The sequence below is a fragment of the Watersipora subatra genome, chromosome 9 (assembly GCF_963576615.1).
Source record: "Watersipora subatra chromosome 9, tzWatSuba1.1, whole genome shotgun sequence".
Lineage (NCBI taxonomy): Eukaryota > Metazoa > Bryozoa > Gymnolaemata > Cheilostomatida > Watersiporidae > Watersipora > Watersipora subatra.
Window position 1 is genome coordinate 33,410,330 of NC_088716.1, and position 20,301 is coordinate 33,430,630.

Genomic DNA, 20,301 nt, shown 5'->3' on the forward strand with positions numbered 1-20,301 from the left:
AAGAGTTAACCAGATGGGAAATCACATACTATTTAGCAATCTCCTGGATGCGTTATTAAAGGTTGACTTGCAACAAAATTCACATTACTGTAATTTAATATGAAAAGATTCACCATGTCTTACTCTGTTGTGTTGTAGGTGCAAAATATGTGGAAAGGTGATTACAAGCTCTTAAAAGCTAAAAGACAAACAGAAAATCGCAGCCACACGAGACCGCCCTAATTTGGATTCCCTTTCCAAAACGGCTCAAATGTGATGTAGTTGTGAGAGATGGTTTCTGTTTACACTTTCTTGCAACCTTATTCGTCGAAATATTTTCACAAATACTTCACGCACTCAATAAAACTATGCCTATTGTTCTTACGCGTCTATTTTATCGTCATTGTAATGCTGTTACTTTTAGCACTGATATCTTATAACTTACCATAAAAAATCGTTAAACTTTTTAACCTTAGCTCGAAGGAGTACATATCATTGTCTAATAATCATGACGAGCCTGTTGGTCACCTGTGATAATCGAAAAGTGCTACAAAAATTATTTGCGAAGTAGTGGGTCACATGATCAGAGAACGACTTGACGATTGAATAATGCCGAAATAAAACTGTAAAGTAGCGAGCATCTATATTCGATACGGGGTCTTCGGTAAAGCCCGAAGTGTTTGTCATAAACTAGTACTACGATAAGTTTTATATTGAGCTTTGTATTGGCCTTTCAATTCACGTGAGAACATACGTGACAAGACGATGACCAAATTATGTGGTTACGTCATCGAAATAAAGAGATTCTAATCTACGGCGGCTTTTCGTTTTTGAGCTTTTAAGAGCTTGTAATCACATTTCCACATATTTGGCACTTACAACAGAGTAAGACATGGTGAATCTTTTGATACCAAATAACTGTAATGTGAATTTTGTTGCAAGTCAACCTTTAAGGTAAATGTTATATCTTTCATTTTATGTGTTTTATTTTTATATGTTACCAATGGCTTCGCAGATGACCAACTGTATAATTAACATACTTTCAATAACCTTTCATCAACAATCAAGTTATTGTTTTATTGTAGTATCATGGTGTTGACAAGCATATATAATAAATTTGAATAGAATATGCACTATGCCTCATCACCCGTATGTGACAATATAACTAAGAACCAGGGGATCTGCTGCAAGACTAGCTATCGACACAAGAAGTTCAGCCTATATGATGATGAATCACTTACATCGGTCTTATACTAACACTTACTCTAACGCTTACGCACTGCACTCCAAGATCCAGACCCTCGTCTACATGCACTTTTATAGAGATTTACTCAGTTATTGTTAGATAGCTTGGCTTCACTTATCTCAACTCTACTCACAAACCTTTTTATACCTAAAATAATACAACCAACATTGCTCCAGACTGTATGAAAGTTATGATCCCATTTCCAGTTGAGGGATTATAAGTTTACCACTCCAATGTCCAAGAAAGTTGAAACAAGTTAAAGGTTTACTTGCAACAAAATTCTCATTACAGGTATTTGGTATCAAAAGGTTCACCATGTCTTACTCTGATGTGTTGTAGGTGAAAAAGATGTGGAAATGTGATTACAAGCACTTAAAAGCTCAAAAACGAACAGTTAATCGCAGCCATCATGAAAACGCAGTAGTTTGGAATCTTTATTTCGATGACGTACTCTAACGTTTTGACACGTGATGTTATCACGTGAAATTAATGGCCAATAAAAGGCTCAATATAAAACGTCTTGTAGCACTAGTTTATGACGAGCAATTCGGATTTTACCGAAAAGCCCGTATCAAATATAGATGTTCCGCTACCTTATAGTTTCGTTTCAGCCAGATCTAATCTTCTAGACATAATCTGATCATGTGACCCATACTTCTTGCCAAACAGCCCGGACAATTTTTACAGCATTTTTGACCATCACAGGTGACCAACAGGCTGGTCATGTTTATCAGAGGATAATATGCACTCCTTCGAGCTAAGGTTAAAAAATTAAACGAATTTTTACGGTAGGTTTTGAGATATCAGCGCTCAAATGGCATCATTGCAATGATGATGAAATAAACGTGTAAAGGTAATAGACATGGTTTTATTGAATGCGTGAAGTATATTTGTGAAAATATTTTGCCGAATGAGGTTGCATGAAAGTGTAAACAGAAGCCATCTTGTTCAACTACATTCCATTTGAGCCGTTTTGGAAAGGGATTCTAATCTACGGCGTTTTCGTGATGGCAGCGATTAACTGTTCGTTTTTGAACTTTTAAGAGCTTATAGTCACATTTCCACATACTTTGCACCTACAACACAGCAGAGCAAGACATGATACTACATTATTGTAATATGAATTTTGTTGCAAGTCAACCTTTAAATAAACACTGCATCGTCCAAAGATTTTTGAGTAGAAGAATTTGATAAATTCCTCTACTCTTCAATTTCAAAGAGCCAATACATGTCAAAGCAGTTCTATTATTGGACTGTAAAAGGCTCATCATTATTTCACGTTTGCCCATATCTTGGGAGTTGATTTTTTCCCATTTTTAAACACTATTTTATTTCCATTGCGATTGAGTGATATAAATATGAACCTACACAACTAATTGTGGTCCAATTTTCAATTCTTATTAAATTTATCATTGTTTAGCAAAGTATTTAGATGAAAAATTCTGGCATTATAATATTTCCCAGTGTTTCCTATTTTTCCCGGTTTTTACCAGTTTTTTCCCGGTTTTTACCAGTTTTTTCCCGGTTTTTACCAGTTTTTCCCGGTTTTTACCAGTTTTTCCCGGTTTGTACCAGTTTTTCCCGCTGCCCTGGGAAAAATATTTTTTCCCGGGAAATTTGCCAACCCTGATATATATACATACATGTATATACTTGTTTGTACATATACATGTACATAGACGCATAGACATGCATGTACTTAGATGCACAGACATGCATGTACATATTACGTTGTCCATCAGCGTCACATTTGAGCCGTCTTTAACACATGTCAATCGGCATAAGTGAATGTTGTAAAACACACAATGTTTGGACATTCACCTTTTTTGATTAGCTCTTTTATCTTTACACAATGTTTTCTATAGCAAACCGGCGAAATGGTCACTGATAATGGAGGATTCATGCCCTACGGATTCTCAGAAATGCTCGCCGGTGCCTCTACCTGTTTTTATGCCTTTGTTGGCTTTGATATTATCGCTACTACAGGTATGTGTATTTGATGTGTGTCCGGCATCATGCTTACTAATCTCTCTTATTTTTATTTGTCTGAATAAATGACCGATACTGCAAGCAGGGAGTATATACCAGACATATGCAGGAAGTATATACAGACAGTTGCAATGCTTTTTAGGTTACATTAAAAAACTTTTGTTATGTTACTACAGGTTCAATCATTAAATAAATTCATTAATATCAGTCGGTAAATACATTAATAATAATTATTTCATTTTTCTACATTTGACTTATCAGCATTTGTCTCATCCTACACTTTAACTGTTACTGTGTTTTGTCTTCTCTTTCATTTCTCTTTCACTTCAATATCTCCTGTCTTTTGTTTTTTTTTATTAAAGTTTTCAATCAGTTCTTCCCCATTCTATTCACTAACACTTCCTTTTCATATTCTATCTACTGACACTTCCTCTTCATATTCTATCTACTGACACTTCCTTTTCATATCCTATCTACTGACACTTCTTTCTCATATTCTATCTACTGACACTTCCTTTTCATATTCTATCTACTGGCACTTCCTCTTCATATTCTATCTACTGACACTTCCTTTTCATATCCTATCTACTGACACTTCTTTCTTATATTCTATCTACTGACACTTCTTTCTCATATCCTATCTACTGACACTTCCTTTTCATATCCTATCTACTGACACTTCCTTTTCATATTCTATCTACTGACACTTCTTTCTCATATCCTATCTACTGACACTTCTTTCTTATATTCTATCTACTGACACTTCTTTCTTATATTCTATCTACTGACACTTCCTTTTCATATCCTATCTACTGACACTTCTTTCTCATATTCTATCTACTGGCACTTCCTTTTCATATCCTATCTACTGACACTTCTTTCTTATATTCTATCTACTGACACTTCTTTCTTATATTCTATCTACTGACACTTCCTTTTCATATCCTATCTACTGACACTTCTTTCTCATATTCTATCTACTGGCACTTCCTTTTCATATCCTATCTACTGACACTTCTTTCTCATATCCTATCTACTGACACTTCCTTTTCATATTCTATCTACTGGCACTTCCTCTTCATATTCTATCTACTGACACTTCCTTTTCATATCCTATCTACTGACACTTCTTTCTTATATTCTATCTACTGACACTTCTTTCTCATATTCTATCTACTGACACTTCTTTCTCATATCCTATCTACTGACACTTCTTTCTTATATTCTATCTACTGACACTTCTTTCTTATATTCTATCTACTGACACTTCCTTTTCATATTCTATCTACTGGCACTTCCTCTTCATATTCTATCTACTGACACTTCCTTTTCATATCCTATCTACTGACACTTCTTTCTTATATTCTATCTACTGACACTTCTTTCTTATATTCTATCTACTGACACTTCCTTTTCATATCCTATCTACTGACACTTCTTTCTCATATTCTATCTACTGGCACTTCCTTTTCATATCCTATCTACTGACACTTCTTTCTCATATCCTATCTACTGACACTTCCTTTTCATATTCTATCTACTGGCACTTCCTCTTCATATTCTATCTACTGACACTTCCTTTTCATATCCTATCTACTGACACTTCCTTTTCATATTCTATCTACTGACACTTCTTTCTCATATTCTATCTACTGACACTTCCTTTTCATATTCTATCTACTGGCACTTCCTCTTCATATCCTATCTACTGACACTTCCTTTTCATATCCTATCTACTGACACTTCTTTCTTATATTCTATCTACTGACACTTCTTTCTCATATTCTATCTACTGACACTTCCTTTTCATATCCTATCTACTGACACTTCTTTCTTATATTCTATCTACTGACACTTCCTTTTCATATCCTATCTACTGACACTTCTTTCTTATATTCTATCTACTGACACTTCCTTTTCATATTCTATCTACTGGCACTTCCTTTTCATTGGCCACCTTTTTTATTTACTTTTTGATTTAAATTTTGCTCTCTGTTTTGTTCTTATACTCTATTTTTCCATCTATTCCTCTATCTATACCTATCCCAATTATTCCTCCATCTATACCAATCTCATCTATTCCTTCATCTGTCTCATGGTTTTTATGGTTAAATAATGGAACAGATGTAAAATGTAGGTGAGGAGGTGAAGAACCCGCAGAAAGCCATACCTATCAGCATCATCATATCTCTACTAGCCTGCTGCGCTGCCTATTGCAGTGTCTCCACAGTACTCACTCTCATGGTTCCCTACTATGAGTTGGATGGTTCAGCTGCTCTCCCCATGGCCTTTGAACAAGTTGGGTTTTTGGCTATCCGATGGGTTATTTCTATTGGTCAGTTGAACTTGCTTATTGTTGCGTGTGAGCTCCCATCAATGAACTAGAACATTAATTTAAATGTGTAAGGGTGATGCAGAAATTGTTTTATTTGGTCAGCATCTACCAAGTAGTTTTAGTAATTAGCTAGCATCAAAACTGTCGCACTTACAATTTGGTTAAAACTGTAGTACTTACTCTTTGGTTGAAACTGTAGTACTTACACTTTGGTTGAAACTGTAGTACTTACACTTTGGTTGAAACTGTAGTACTTACACGTTGGTTGAAACTGCTGTACTTACACTTTGGTTGAAACTGTAGTACTTACACTTTGGTTGAAACTGCTGTACTTACACTTTGGTTGAAACTATTGTACATGTACTTATACTTTTACAAAACCTTTGTGCTGGTTTAAATTGTGTAGACCTTAGTACTGTCAGGAGCTTCCAGGCAACTAGCAAATAAATTTATTCGAAGTTTACAAGCAGATGTTAGAAGATGCTATTGAATTATGATGACGTAATGTAATCCGATGATTACCACTTTGTATTGAAACACATAGCTTTACCACTTTGTATTGAAACACATAGCCTTACCACTTTTTATTAAAACACATAGCCTTACCACTTTGTATTGAAACACATAGCCTTACTACTTTGTATTGAAACGCATGGCCTTACCACTTTGTATTGAAACACATAGCCTTACCACTTTGTATTGAAACACATAGCCTTACCACTTTGTATTGAAACACATAGCCTTACCGCTTTGTATTGAAACACATAACCTTACCACTTTGTATTTAAACACATAGCCTTACCACTTTGTATTGAAACACATAGCCTTACCACTTTGTATTGAAACACATAGCCTTACCACTTTGTATTGAAACGCATAGCCTTACCACTTTGTATTGAAACACATAGCCTTACCACTTTGTATTGAAACACATGGCCCTTACCACTAACTCTTGTATATTGGAGGCACGAAAAAGACATTAAGATTAAATGATTATGAGATTAACATCAGTTAATCATTTTGTAGCTACACAGTTTAGCTTATCTCTACAATGTGGCTTTGACATTCAAACGTTCTCTGACTGCATTGGATTTCAACATGGAGGTCAAGGTCACTAGACATTTTAACAATCTTGCAGTCTATGAGCTATTATTAATTATAAAGACATCGAATAGATGCATACCATTGAATGTTCAATTCAGTTAGAGTTAGATTGAGCTCTTTCATACACTCATTATAGAGTAATCGATATAGTTAATGCCAGGACTAACAGGTTATTCTTTGTAGGAGCAATTGCGGGTCTTTCAGCTAGTCTACTCGGAGCAATGTTTCCATTACCCAGAATTCTTTATGCCATGGCTTCAGATGGACTTATCTTTAGGAGCATCGCTGAAGTCAGTGATCGATTCAAGACACCTTTCTTAGCTACAATTTTATCTGGGTTTTTTGCTGGTATGTTGTTTCTACCAATAAATGCTCCATTTTACAAATTGTGAGGATGTGCTTTAGAGCGCTTCCAGCTTCCTTGCCTATACTGTAGAGTGATACTGTAGAGTGATACTGTAGAGTGGTACTGTAGAGTGGTACTGTAGAGTGGTACTGTAGAGTGATACTGTAGAGTGATACTGTAGAGTGGTACTGTAGAGTGGTACTGTAGAGTGGTACTGTAGAGTGGTACTGTAGAGTGATACTGTAGAGTGATACTGTAGAGTGATACTGTACAGTGATACTGTACAGTGATACTGTAGAGTGGTACTGTAGAGTGATACTGTAGAGTGGTACTGTAGAGTGGTACTGTAGAGTGGTACTGTAGAGTGATACTGTAGAGTGATACTGTAGAGTAATACTGTAGAGTGATACTGTACAGTGATACTGTAGAGTGGTACTGTAGAGTGATACTGTAGAGTGGTACTGTAGAGTGATACCGTAGAGTGATACCGTAGAGTGATACCGTAGAGTGATACCGTAGAGTGATACCGTAGAGTGATACCGTAGAGTGATACTGTAGAGTGATACCGTAGAGTGATACCGTAGAGTGATACCGTAGAGTGGTACCGTAGAGTGATACCGTAGAGTGGTACCGTAGAGTGATACCGTAGAGTGATACCGTAGAGTGATACCGTAGAGTGATACCGTAGAGTGATACCGTAGAGTGATACCGTAGAGTGGTACCGTAGAGTGATACCGTAGAGTGATACCGTAGAGTGATACCGTAGAGTGATACCGTAGAGTGATACCGTAGAGTGATACCGTAGAGTGATACCGTAGAGTGATACCGTAGAGTGATACCGTAGAGTGATACTGTAGAGTATATACTGTAGAGCGATATGTCTGACTAATTATCGTGCGTTATCTATCTACTTGTATCTGTAGTCCTATGCGCATCCATAAACTTGGAATTATCTTCTATACAGCAACGCTACTGGGATGGTAGGTACAGTCATACCTAGACATACAAACTTAATGCATTCTGGGACTGAGCTTGTATGTCAATGTTTTTGTATTTCAATACAATATTTCCTATATCAAATAACTAAATACAAATTCATCCGTTCCCATACTATAGAAAAAACACCTACAAAAAGGTTATTACGTGTGTTTAATTACGTGAAAAAGGCATTTTTAATTGTTGTAATTCAGTACCTAAACTCACAAATTAGTAAATGCCTATTTAGTTGTTATGATCTGCAATAAAATTCAACATTACCTATTACTACATTATTAGTAACATTACTATTTACAGTATTGAGTTCTTACCTTTTTGAGACATACGTAGTGGCTAACGGTGGTGTGAGAGAAACTTGACAGTAACGCATTTGGGACACTTGACTTTTGTGATGCAAACTTTTGAGCAAACTTCACAAAAAAGTTTGATTTTAACTTAAATGAATTTAGCTTACTAAACAACCACACTTAAAGCTAAGCTTCAATCATATACTAAACTTAAAATTAATTTTCCCTCCTGATTTTTCATTATCTGTTTCTGGCTTGGCGCTTTTTGCCTCGCCTTTGCTTTAACCTCGAGCTGACTTCTTTGGAACTTTTTCTTCAACTGATTCAAGGAGAAAGAGGGAGCAAGTTGTTTTTAGGGATGTCCTCTCGCATACTTTGCCATTTAGTGGAGATCGACAACCGACTCCTAAGCTCGTATCTCAAAGGTTTCTTGTGTCTCAGAAACTAGCTCAATGGTTTGCTCATCTCGATTTTTTCATAAGTTGAGGTATGACTGTACGAGGGACTGTACGCTCACGTTCCTCAATCAAGGAACAAACCACCGTAATTCTCTTACGATTATGATGGATATGCGATTTGAATCGAAATTTCTCGCCTGCCCTTCAATCATGTATCCTTTAGGTGTAGGAAATCCAGAAAGCGCCCTATGCTGTACTTCTCAAAAAACATATAAAGAACGTATGCTGCAGTGTTAATTTATTGCTGTATCAATAAACGAGGATTACGAGTCGACAGGTTGCTTAATACAATATCTATCATTACAGCTTTGATGGCTCTGCTATTTGACCTTGATCAGTTGGTTGATATGATGTCAATAGGCACTTTGTTGGCTTACACTCTGGTGGCATGTAGTGTCCTTTTGCTCAGGTATGTCAGCGCTCACCTCAAGATCTTAGCCATTTTCAATAACAACACTTTCGTCACTCAATTTGACACAATCGACACTCAATTTGACACTCACTTGTGTTAGCTGTTGCCTGTAGTTAGTCAAACCACTTTAATAGTACGTATGGGGGTCCTACCACACAAAGTTGTCGTCAGAATAGTCACTTTTAAAATCACTGTCGTCACTTTTAAAATCACTGTCACCTTTTTCAATTTGGTAACCAAAACAACCTCTTTCTTCACATTCGTTATTTTAATACAAATATCCATTCTGGTGGCACTGGGTTGCGTTAAAAACCTGAAACTTGCTCAGTTTGAACTTCTGCTAACCAAAAGCATGGCTCAACCAGCGACCTTCACAAACTTATTAGTGATGTTTGGGAGCGTTGCTGATTACTCCGCGAAGAGTGGCAGCCGTCTTAGGTTTTTAGGGCTACATTTCTTGTACTGAATATGGACCGAGATTGTCTTTAATAATCACTGTCAGTCACAGACTTGGAAACGGATTTGCTGTCAATGTCGTGGCATTACATTGCTGTTTACTTTAATTATTTGACAGTCTATAAATTCTGGGCCAGATGCTTCAAACCAAAACTAGTGAAGTTTCGGTTGAACGTGTTGATTTATAGACAAATAATAAGTTAGTAAAGGTACGGCTACACGTAACAAATTTTTCGTTGGTTCCTACCGAAATCACGAAATGATTGAAACACACAGAATTATTCTGCGTTGCTAGAGTCGTGCTAGCAAGCACGATTCCAGCAGCTTTTGCAATTAGTATAATCCAAGAGACGTATAATTACACACAATAAAAGTATAAGTGCAATTCAACATATTACACACGATGCAACTGCTTAGATTGCGTTATTGTATGTATTTATTGTTTGGATGCTATAGCTACAAATTGTTTATTTTTTAATTATATTTCCTTTTTAGCAGCAAAAGTTTTGTGGTAAAAAATGTTGCCATCTTTAGCGCAATCAAGTCGGTTGCATCGTATTTACTATGGTGAATTTTCTTAATATTTTTCTTGCGTGTCGCATTATGTTCTCGGACTACATCTATCTTTAAATTTGCTAGAGTCGTGCTCGTTAACCAACAATAGCGCAACTTAAACAGTTACATCGTGTGTTCTATGTTGAATTGCTTGCGTACTTTTATTGTGTGTCGCGATACATGTCTTGGACTATACTAATTGCTAAAGATGCTAGAATCGTGCTCGCTAATAATTTGTTTGATCTGTTAAAAGCGTTTCGTCGACGAACTCAGTGGGCATGCACAGCTCAAATAATTCTGTGAATTTCGACCGATTAATTCTGCGTTTTTCGTGATTTCGGCCAGAACTCCGAACCAACGAAAAATTCGTTACTTGTAGCCGTACCTTTAGTAATCCTACTTACACAATTATCATCACCTACATTAATAAATGGTCGTCTCGTCTGTCACTTTTTAAATATTCCTGTCGTCGGGTCGTCAGAATCGTCACAAAACATGGGAGGACCCCCATGTATAGACAGACTACTAAGTGAGACACAGGGCAGATTATGAGTATATATGTATATACATATATATATATATTTGAAAAAATATTACGAAGAAAGTAAACTTTTAGTAATTGCGCTACAAATTTGTTTCGTGCGATGCACTCATCAGACGCATTTGTACTAAAATCTTAGTACAAACGCGTCTGATGAGTGCATCGCACAAACAAATTTGTAGCGCAATTACTAAAAGTTTACTTTCTCCGTAATATTTTCAAATATTTCATACTCCACTAATTATCGTTTAGGTTTCTAGTGTAGAGCTCTCTTTTTATATGCTTTTGCACCTACTTGTTAGTTACTATATACAGTGAAACTTGGATAACTCGCCCTCGGATAACTCGAAAACACGGTTAACTCAACGTATTTGTTTGGTCCGTTCCCACGCAATGATAAATGGCTTTAAATAACTCGACCGAAACTCCGTTAACTCGAACAGTTTTTTTCCAAACGGCTACCGAGACGGTTGTTACTATCACTTTAGAATATCACTTAATTCCAAGCCATAGAGATAAATATCGACTTTAGTAGTTCTTAGGCCTCGTTATTACCAACATCGGAAAAATATTTTCATTATCGACTTTTCCAAAGGTTTGCAAAAATCAAATTTTACCAAACATCCGCTTAGCGATAGCTCTCCGAAAGCAAGATAAGCGAGATAAAATTTGGATAAATTTAAAGTAAAATCGGCAAAATTGATAATGGGTTTTTAATAGTAAAGCAGTTTTGTAATAACTGACTTACTGCAAAATTGATCACGGTTAAAACGCTCGGTAGAAAAATACATATGTATTTTTTCTGAGCGTTTTAACCATGATCAAGTTTTGCCAATTTTAATCTGAGAACGTCCTGGCAGTCACATCACCTAAAACAACAAACAAATCTCAAGTGATAGAAAAATATCTATACTTTCTGATTAAAAATATTTAAAACTTCTTACGAGAGACCCTTTAACTTGCAACAAGCAATCTATGCTTTTGATTTATATATAGTTTGTATATGTACATGTATCTACTGATTAATACGTGCACTTATGACTGTCCTGATAACTTGAACGCTCTAATAACTCGAACACTTTTGCTTGGTCCTATGAAGTTTGAGTTATCCGTGTTTCACTGTATATATATATATATATATATATATATATATATATATATATATATATACAGATCCATAAACTTGGAATACAATATATACAATATATTACACTAGTTTCATAAAGAATAATAAAGAAGAAGCACTCAAACACTATATCCAGAGTAAATGGTAGTATAATGTATAAAAGAAAGAATACTTAGGTAATCAATACAGATCTGTTTTAAACAAACATGGGTCCGCTCTCAGCTCATATATATATATATATATATATATATATATATATATATATATATATATATATATATATATATATATATATATATATATATATATAGATAATGGTTGAGGCTTCACTGATATAGTGCTCAAAGTTGTCCACCGAGACTTCACATTAGCATCTGATGATTACTGCATGCAGTATGAAACTTTTAGTCATAAACTGTTGCTAAAAACTTTTTCCATCTTTGTACTTATATATATATATATATATATATATATATATATATATATATATATATATGTTAGGAAAGTCATCAATTTCAACCCTGTTTTTGTAATTTTACCCATCCAGTGTGTAAATTTGTGTTGTTTTGTCAGTTGACTTTGCCTGTTTTCATTTTCCATGATGTCACTTTGACTGGCTGCCTTTTCATCTCATTTGTCTCTCATGCACTGCAGGTATAGGATGGATGAGCAAAGTGAAGATGACCAATCATGTCAGGTTCAGTCAGATATATATGAGGGACTATTTGATCTAAGAGGGCGACCTCGTAGACGTCCAACAGAAAAATCACAGCTAGTCACAACATATGCCACTTGTTTCATTGGTTGGTACTATTCTTTTATGTCATTATTAAGCTTGTATGCTCAAGTATGTATCAAAGTATGCTCAAGTATTTCTGTAACCTCTCATTTCTGTAACCTCCCATTTCTGTAACCTCTCATTTCTGTAACCTCCCATTTCTGTAACCTCCCATTTCTGTAACCTCCCATTTCTGTAACCTCCCATTTCTGTAACCTCCCATTTCTGTAACCTCCCATTTCTGTAACCTCCCATTTCCGTAACCTCCCATTTCTGTAACCTCCCATTTCTGTAACCTCCCATTTCTGTAACCTCCCATTTCCGTAACCTCCCATTTCTGTAACCTCCCATTTCCGTAACCTCCCATTTCTGTAACCTCCCATTTCTGTAACCTCCCATTTCCGTAACCTCTGATAGCAAAATCTGCAGAAAAATATTTCCCTGAACTCAGTAGGCTGTGTTGCATGAGCAATGCTGCCCCGGAGTATGGCGAGCTATTTCCAGAAGGAGAAAGATATTTTCTTGAACTTGGTAATACGTGTTGCGTGATCAGCGCTGCCCCGGAGTTCGGTGAACTTTCTTCGGTAGAAAGAAAGATTTCTTTGGGCTCAGTAAGCTGTGTCGCATGAGCAGCGCCGCTCGGAGCTTAGCAAGTTTTTCTGATTAAATAATATATGGTCAATGCTTCAGGAGCACAAACCAATGAATGGACGGGCTGGCAGAGGTCCTTGAACGACTGGCAATGGCACATTGGGCTCAGGCCATGGTCTGTCACTTCAAGGCATCTCAGTGCTCAGGAACTAGAGACGTGGACTACTTTATCAGCCGGTTTCAGGAGGTAGCTGGAGTTAATGCCTGGATGGAGGAGGCCCGCCTGCTACACCTTCACAAGACCTTAAAGGAAAAGGCTAAAGACTGCGGACAAGCCGATCGCGTGGAGGCCGCTTTTGACGTGCTCCGAGCCTGGTTCGGTTTCTCCCCTAGGAGGGCTTGGTGTAAGCCAAGCTCTCTGAGGCGAGCTGGAGCCACTACTCTCCACGAGCACGCCTGCCAAGTAGAACGGTTGGTTTGAGTGGCCTACAATGACCTGCCGGCTCTGTACAGAGCCGACAGGTTTCTGGAGCTGTTTTGCAGCTCTGTAAGCCACGCCGGCTTACAGCGGCATCTACTGGCTATGCCAACAGCCACGCTGGTAGAAGCTGTTCGGGCAAGAACAAAGTTCCTCCAGGTCACGCCAGAGGGCCATCTTTCAGTGGATGTCAGGACCGCGGAGAAGACAGCTGAGAAACGGACTGCAGTGGTTCAGGGCCTAACTGTCAACCAGCTGGCTCGGTTAGTATGGCAGCTGACAAAACAGGTCCAGCAACTGCAGGAGGATAAAATTTGGCCTCAGGAAGCCACTCCAATGCTGGGGGTATGGAAGCCAGGGGCTCGTTCGCTGGGACTGCCCCAGTGAGAAGCTACAGAATTGGAAAAGTTGCCGGGAGCAGCTACAGTAGGGCCAACTACTGCTTGCTCTAAGGTCTCGAACCTTTTCCTGGCAAAAAGACTCACGCCAGTGCCTTATCGGAAGCCTTTCGTAATGGCCGCCCGACAGGCTGCTTGGAGAGTAATAGAGAGCTGAGACAAAGGATGTCTGACCTTGTGACACTGGCTGAGATAGCGAAGAAGGAGTCTCTGGCCATAGCTTTCTGGATTTACTGTAAGACTCTGAAGGAACTTGAAACCTGAAGGACATCATGGGCATAGCGACATGCTCCGAGCTACAACAGGTTGCATTGCCAGGAGCATGCTCTAAGATCGGCTTGAAGGACCGCCGCTGGTGCAACATTGGAAGCCTGTCTTAATGGCCCGTCTGACTTGTCTTACGCCCCTCTTCCAGACTGATCAGACACCCCACGAGCCTGCTCCAGGAGCGTGGCCCCCTGTGGCTAGCACCGGAAATGAGCCGAAGAGCAACCGACAGGCACGCAGTTAGAAACTTTTCTTAAAGGCGGCAGGGCTAACTCGCTGCACGCCTGTCGGTCAGACACTTCAGAAAGCTGGCCTGGCAGATTCAGGAGTTTCCAGACCCCAGGAACTTGCCTTGCAAAACAGGTGTATTGCAGAGCCGATCAAGGCGCAACAGCTGGACCAGCCCTACTTTGCCAATTAGTTCTTCCTTGGGAAAACGGAGGAGCGGCCCATCTAGTTTTTGATATGACACCGGATCACTACAAACTTGCTGAGCAAGTAAGTGTTTGGCAAACTTCACCAGGGTGTGAGCAACTTGTTAGAGAAGAGTGACAGCCACAGTTTCATGGCCAATGGGACCCGATTGCAATTCTATGGGGTGGTACGCCTGCTTATACGACTTCGGGAGGTAAAAACACCAGGGTGTATGTGGTGAGCCCTATCAATAAGGACACATCATAGAGATGCCCTTCTCAATGACTCACTAGTATGCCATAAAGTTTTTGAGGCCAGCGATCTCCGAAAGTCAGCCCCTGTTCTGTATCGAACAGCATGAGCAATTGTTACTTAGTGAGGTGCACCTGGTACGATATATAGTAATGCCAACTAGGATCAAAAGGGAGAAGACCCCTGCCGGGATAAGGGCTGCGCTGGAGTTGGCGAAACATAGGGCTAAAGACAAAGTTTAGCCTAGAACTCAGAACTCTGTTAAAAGAGCTTCGAAGGTAGCTCCAAAGTGAATAAAAGGAGGAATGGAAGTGCGATGTCCCAAGAGAATCAGCATGTCTCGTAAGTCCTTCGCCGGCCTGGCTGTCAATCCTAGGACAAAGAGCACCTGGTTTGCCTTGGCACAGCCCTTGATCACTTAACTGATATGGGGAGTGAACGTGGGTGTCAGCCCCGACACCCAACGGTAGAGATGGAGAATATCTTGACTAGACTGCCTCCCTGAGCAACTCTGTTTCTAATGACAAAGAGGCTCATGTCAAGTCACACATGGTTGGCGCTCTACCTTCAACGATGGAGTTCGAAGGCCAGGTAGAGCGACAAACCTGCCTGCAAGACATTTTGCTGCCTGACGAAAAGTTGTACGATTGGCAGAAAAGGTCTCGGCAGCTACAGGAAGACAGCCAGCAGTGGTAACGACTGGCTCTGCATACTAGCCAGTGCATCAGGACTTGGCACCCGAAGGGGGCAGACCGAGCATTTGCGGAGACTGAGGTGACCAGGTTAGAGTACGGTGCTCGGCAGCACCGGCTGTAGTCTCTCCTTTTAGCTCATAGTGGACAGCCCCTGGGCCTCCACTGGGAGAGACTGTAACAACAGAATGTAGTGACTAGGGCTATGATAATAATAAACTTCCTACCCACCACAATCGCAGGACTGAGCCTACGTGGGAATGAGACAGGCTCAGCCACCAAGAGTAGCTCGGGCTACCAAGAGCAAGCCTAGAGACATAGAGGAGACCGAAGGACTGAGAGAGGAGACCCAAACCACAACTGAAATAATAAAAAGTGAGAAGATATCATTCGAAAGTCAGAGTCGTCGCGCACACGCTCTCTGCATGTATGTTCCTTGATTGTCATGCATGTATATTTAAATATCTATTTTGTAAATATATATATCATTGCCATTTAACCGGTGATGTTGTTATTTGACTGTCTTGAGGGAAGTAAAGGGAACCGACAATTTTTTTTACAGTATTATCATGAGATGCTATTTTCCACTTGATGCATATCATACTGTTGTCTTTCAGGTCTCTTCGCGTTGATGATGGGAATAGCAGTCTTAGTGGTTGACCTCTGTCCACCCGCACAAGGAGTTTGGTTTGTGTTTGCTGTTGGAGTGGCTGGGGTCATAGGTGCTGTCATTGTCATTTATCAACAGCCCCAAAGTCAGCAAACCTGTACCTTCAAAGTACCGTTTCTACCTGTCGTAGCAGCTCTTAGCATCTCCGTGAACATTGTTCTGATGTTCAAGCTTTCATTGGCGACCTGGATCCGGTTTGGTATCTGGATGGCTGCTGGTAAGTGGACACTGATTAGCTCTGTTAGACAGAGATGGAGTATCTGTTTATAAGAAATCTACCCTTCAGTTGGAGCAAAATATGCCATGGTAATAAACAAATGTTCTGTTAATGGAACTTTTTTTACTGATACTAAATGATACTGATACAAAATGATGCTAGCGGAATGCCCGGCGTCGCATGGGTATTAAAATCAGCTTATAAACAATGAGAGGTAATGTAGTTGCTTGCGACTAGTTGCTTGCGACTTGCTATTAGCCTTGCATATTGCCAATGGCTAATTTGAGTAAGCTTACTAATAAGAGCGCCGTTACTTTGTGTCATAACGGAGAGCGGTAGCGTGTTTGCACCTGTAATGACATATATCGCCTAATGAATCCATCAAGCTTGTGTGGCTTAATTGGTAAGGGATTGGATTGGTAAATGGGAGAGTCGTAGATCAAATCTTCTGAGATACAGGTTTTTTATTCTAAGCTCTTAATAGCTATAGTTGGACATACACACAAACTTTGAGAAATATATATATAGATGGTGTACTGTAAGCTACAGTCATATCTGTACATATGAATTTAGTTTGTATGTTGAAACCAATGTATGTCAGATCAAGCATTTTGTCAGAATAAATACACTGTAGGTTTACTAAACTGATTGATTCCACAAAGAACTTACTTAGAAAATATTCTCAATAACTACTGCGAGTGTAGACAGTAGATGAGTATAACTATAACGTATACCTCCTATAACGTAAATTTCAGATAACGTAAAAAGTTTAGGTGAAGTTTTTGCTTCCTACTATGTAAAAACTTCCATATAATGTAACATGCCAAGTTGATCGAGTTCTCAAATTCGATTTGAACATTAAGCTATCTTGCTGCCGTAGCAAAAGAAAAGACGACGTGTAAAGAGCATTGTACTTTTATATATACAACTTTTGGAACAATCTAGTTCGTTGTAATAGATCATCAGATGTGTCGTCAAGACAGAAAATAGAATAGCTGCGCAATTGTTCATAATTACAAAGGCGATCGATTGGTGCAGGTGTTACAGCGTCGGTCCACCAATTCGAATGCCACGAGTTGGAGTATTGTCAAAAGTTTCCTTTTATCCTAACCTTGACCCTAGTTACTCTATAGACAACGAACAGGTAGTATCGCTTTTTGTTAAATGTTTTTTTGTTTTGCTTTGTTGTAGACATAAAATATTTGTTATTGATTCTACTTTGCATAGTACACTTTGCTGTTTAGAAAAGTAAGCAAATTGTTGTACATGAATGTCAAAGATGTGCGCTCTTCAAGTTGTTGTAGAACCACCGCAAATAATCGTCTATACAACTAGTGAGATTAATCATGAAATGGAAGTTGTCGATGCCAACTACCATAAAAACTTGTAATTGAACGCCACTTCTATTTGTGCTAAATGCAACACGTAAAAGTTTTGCTCTGCCAAAAATTGTTTGGAAAGCATTGTTTGGATTGCATTTAATAGATTATCATTATATAACATATAAACTTGCAGATTTATAGCATATTATTTGATTTAATAGCATCATTGCGATAATCTGATCTTACAATTGATCGACGCTCGTAACTCTTCTTCTATTGCGCATGAAAAGCTAGTTTTGGCTGTACACTGTAGCAAACATATCAATGAGTGCAATGAGCTTTTATGCAACATTGGTAAATATAGATATAAAATAAAAATATGTCTTTAAATTTATAAGGAAATAAAAATTGAAAGCTCGAACAAATTGCAAAGCAGGACACAGGCTATAATATGATCATAGGTTAATTGCAAGCGATAGATATCAACTGGTAGAGGTAATTCTCTGTTTCTCAAGGCATATTTACTAAGAGATATTTGATAAATTGGAGGTGAGTTAGCTGACTTGTTGCATCCAAAAGGTTTAGTATCGCTCTGAAAAAAGAGGGCAAAATATAGGACACATTCGCTACACCTGTAAAAGAGCTAAATTTATCTTCTGGAAATGCGAACGAACCATTTTAAAAATAGATCACCAGTCTCTATTTGAACACCACCGCCACTATAAAGGAAGGGTTGATAAATATAGTGCCATGGTGTTCAATTAGAGGTCTTACAGTAATTATGCCTCAGGTATGGTACAGCCAACAAATTAAAAAAGTCGAGTCAAGTTTTTCCTTTATGTATGCCCAAAGGGGTGAGTTTGGAAAGATTTTGAAATGAATTGCAATTTACATGTATTTTACTGTTCTTATAAAATAAAATCCCTAAACGTAAACCTTCCTGGAACGGATTATTTACGTTGTAGGAGCGCGTACTATACATAGCATTGAAGTGTATAAAATTTTGTTTAAAATCTACAAATTAAAAACTAAAACTATATTATATGTAACAAACTAAATCCATAAAGTGATACTAATAAAAATTAGGGTTTTATTATTACTTTACCATAAAGACAGAAGGATAGAAGGATAGGCTCAACGATGCTTAGGCTTGGAAGTAGGGGTGTTGATTGCGATGCACCCTATAGCTTACTCTAACCTAGACTGAGTGATGCTCAAATTAACTTGTTTGGTATGGTATACTTTTATTATCTTTTCATTTTCTTTCACATGTTTAACTTAGAAAATTGCAAGGTTTCTCAAATATTGAATTTTGTTTGCTGAAAGGTGTATTATTACATTAAGCAATTGTAGTTCCATACCTCAACACCTTAATAAGCAGGCTCACACATGTTACCCCGGATGCTGGCATATGACTACTATTCCTTTGCTAGGCTTTGGTATATACTTTGGCTATGGAGTGTGGCACAGCAGCGAAAGGGTAGCCACTTGTAACTCTACAGAATCCAGCCATCTTCTTCCCTCTCAAACAGCTACCACAAAGAAGGAAGGAGATAGCCAATTTTGAATCATTGTTTTTAGTGTACTCGCTACATGGAAAAGCATGGGTTAACGATTACGAATCACATGGAAACAACCAGTCATGCCATAAAATGGTTCCATTTCCTGTCTCTAACTTCAAGTGTTTTAAATTGATATTTGCAATATTTTAAAATTGTTTTCATCATTATACACATGAAATATATTTCACTCACCCTAATATCTGCTCATCAGAGAGTCTACTTGTATACCTTTATGATTAATGTTACTCATCAGACAGTCTACTTGTATACCTTTATGATTAATGTTACTTTGTATCCACTCTTTTGTTATATAATGTTGGTTTTCATCATTTCAAATTACTTGAAGTTTTTTAATTTCAAGTATTATTAATGTGCTATAGTTGTAGCCATGTGATGACCTCTCACAATGTCTGTTATTATATCGATATTCCTTTCTGCTATTGCATTCTGGGACTATTATTTTGTGCTAACATGCGGCAACAGGCCCTATCCACAAATTATATTCTTTCTTAGGGATTGAAAGATCGTTTTATCACCTCCTAAACAACTTCAAGCTTAGCGGTTGTCCATTGACACTTTTCAATGGTTATTTTACTGGTCAGTTGCATCAATAAAGCATTTTATAGTCATTTTATTGTCTTTGCATAATACAACTGCTACAATAAGAACAGCTGTTGCATTCTTCACCATTGTCAGTAAAGGTTCAAACACACTAGGCGATTTTATCGCGTGCGTCATGAGGAGCACAGAGATATCGCTGGCGTGTGCCTAAGCACATTTGAGCAATTCACCAGCAAATGATAATCGTGGGCACGCTCACAAACTGCCAA

The 20,301-nt window shown here is 38.2% G+C and overlaps 1 protein-coding gene across 1 annotated transcript in view; it reads left to right on the top strand.

Moving 5' to 3' along the window:
* The window catches only part of LOC137403814 (cationic amino acid transporter 2-like), a 50,144-nt gene extending 30,050 nt beyond the window's left edge, over nucleotides 1-20,094 (top strand). Inside the window, exons 9-15 of the mRNA XM_068089869.1 lie at nucleotides 3,091-3,211; nucleotides 5,352-5,549; nucleotides 6,837-7,001; nucleotides 9,047-9,149; nucleotides 12,485-12,633; nucleotides 16,318-16,587; nucleotides 19,343-20,094. Of these exons, the coding sequence (XP_067945970.1) occupies nucleotides 3,091-3,211; nucleotides 5,352-5,549; nucleotides 6,837-7,001; nucleotides 9,047-9,149; nucleotides 12,485-12,633; nucleotides 16,318-16,587; nucleotides 19,343-19,476 (1,140 nt within the window). The 3' untranslated portion in view covers nucleotides 19,477-20,094. The remainder of the gene's footprint in view (nucleotides 1-3,090; nucleotides 3,212-5,351; nucleotides 5,550-6,836; nucleotides 7,002-9,046; nucleotides 9,150-12,484; nucleotides 12,634-16,317; nucleotides 16,588-19,342) is intronic.
* The last annotated feature ends 207 nt before the right edge of the window (nucleotides 20,095-20,301 follow it).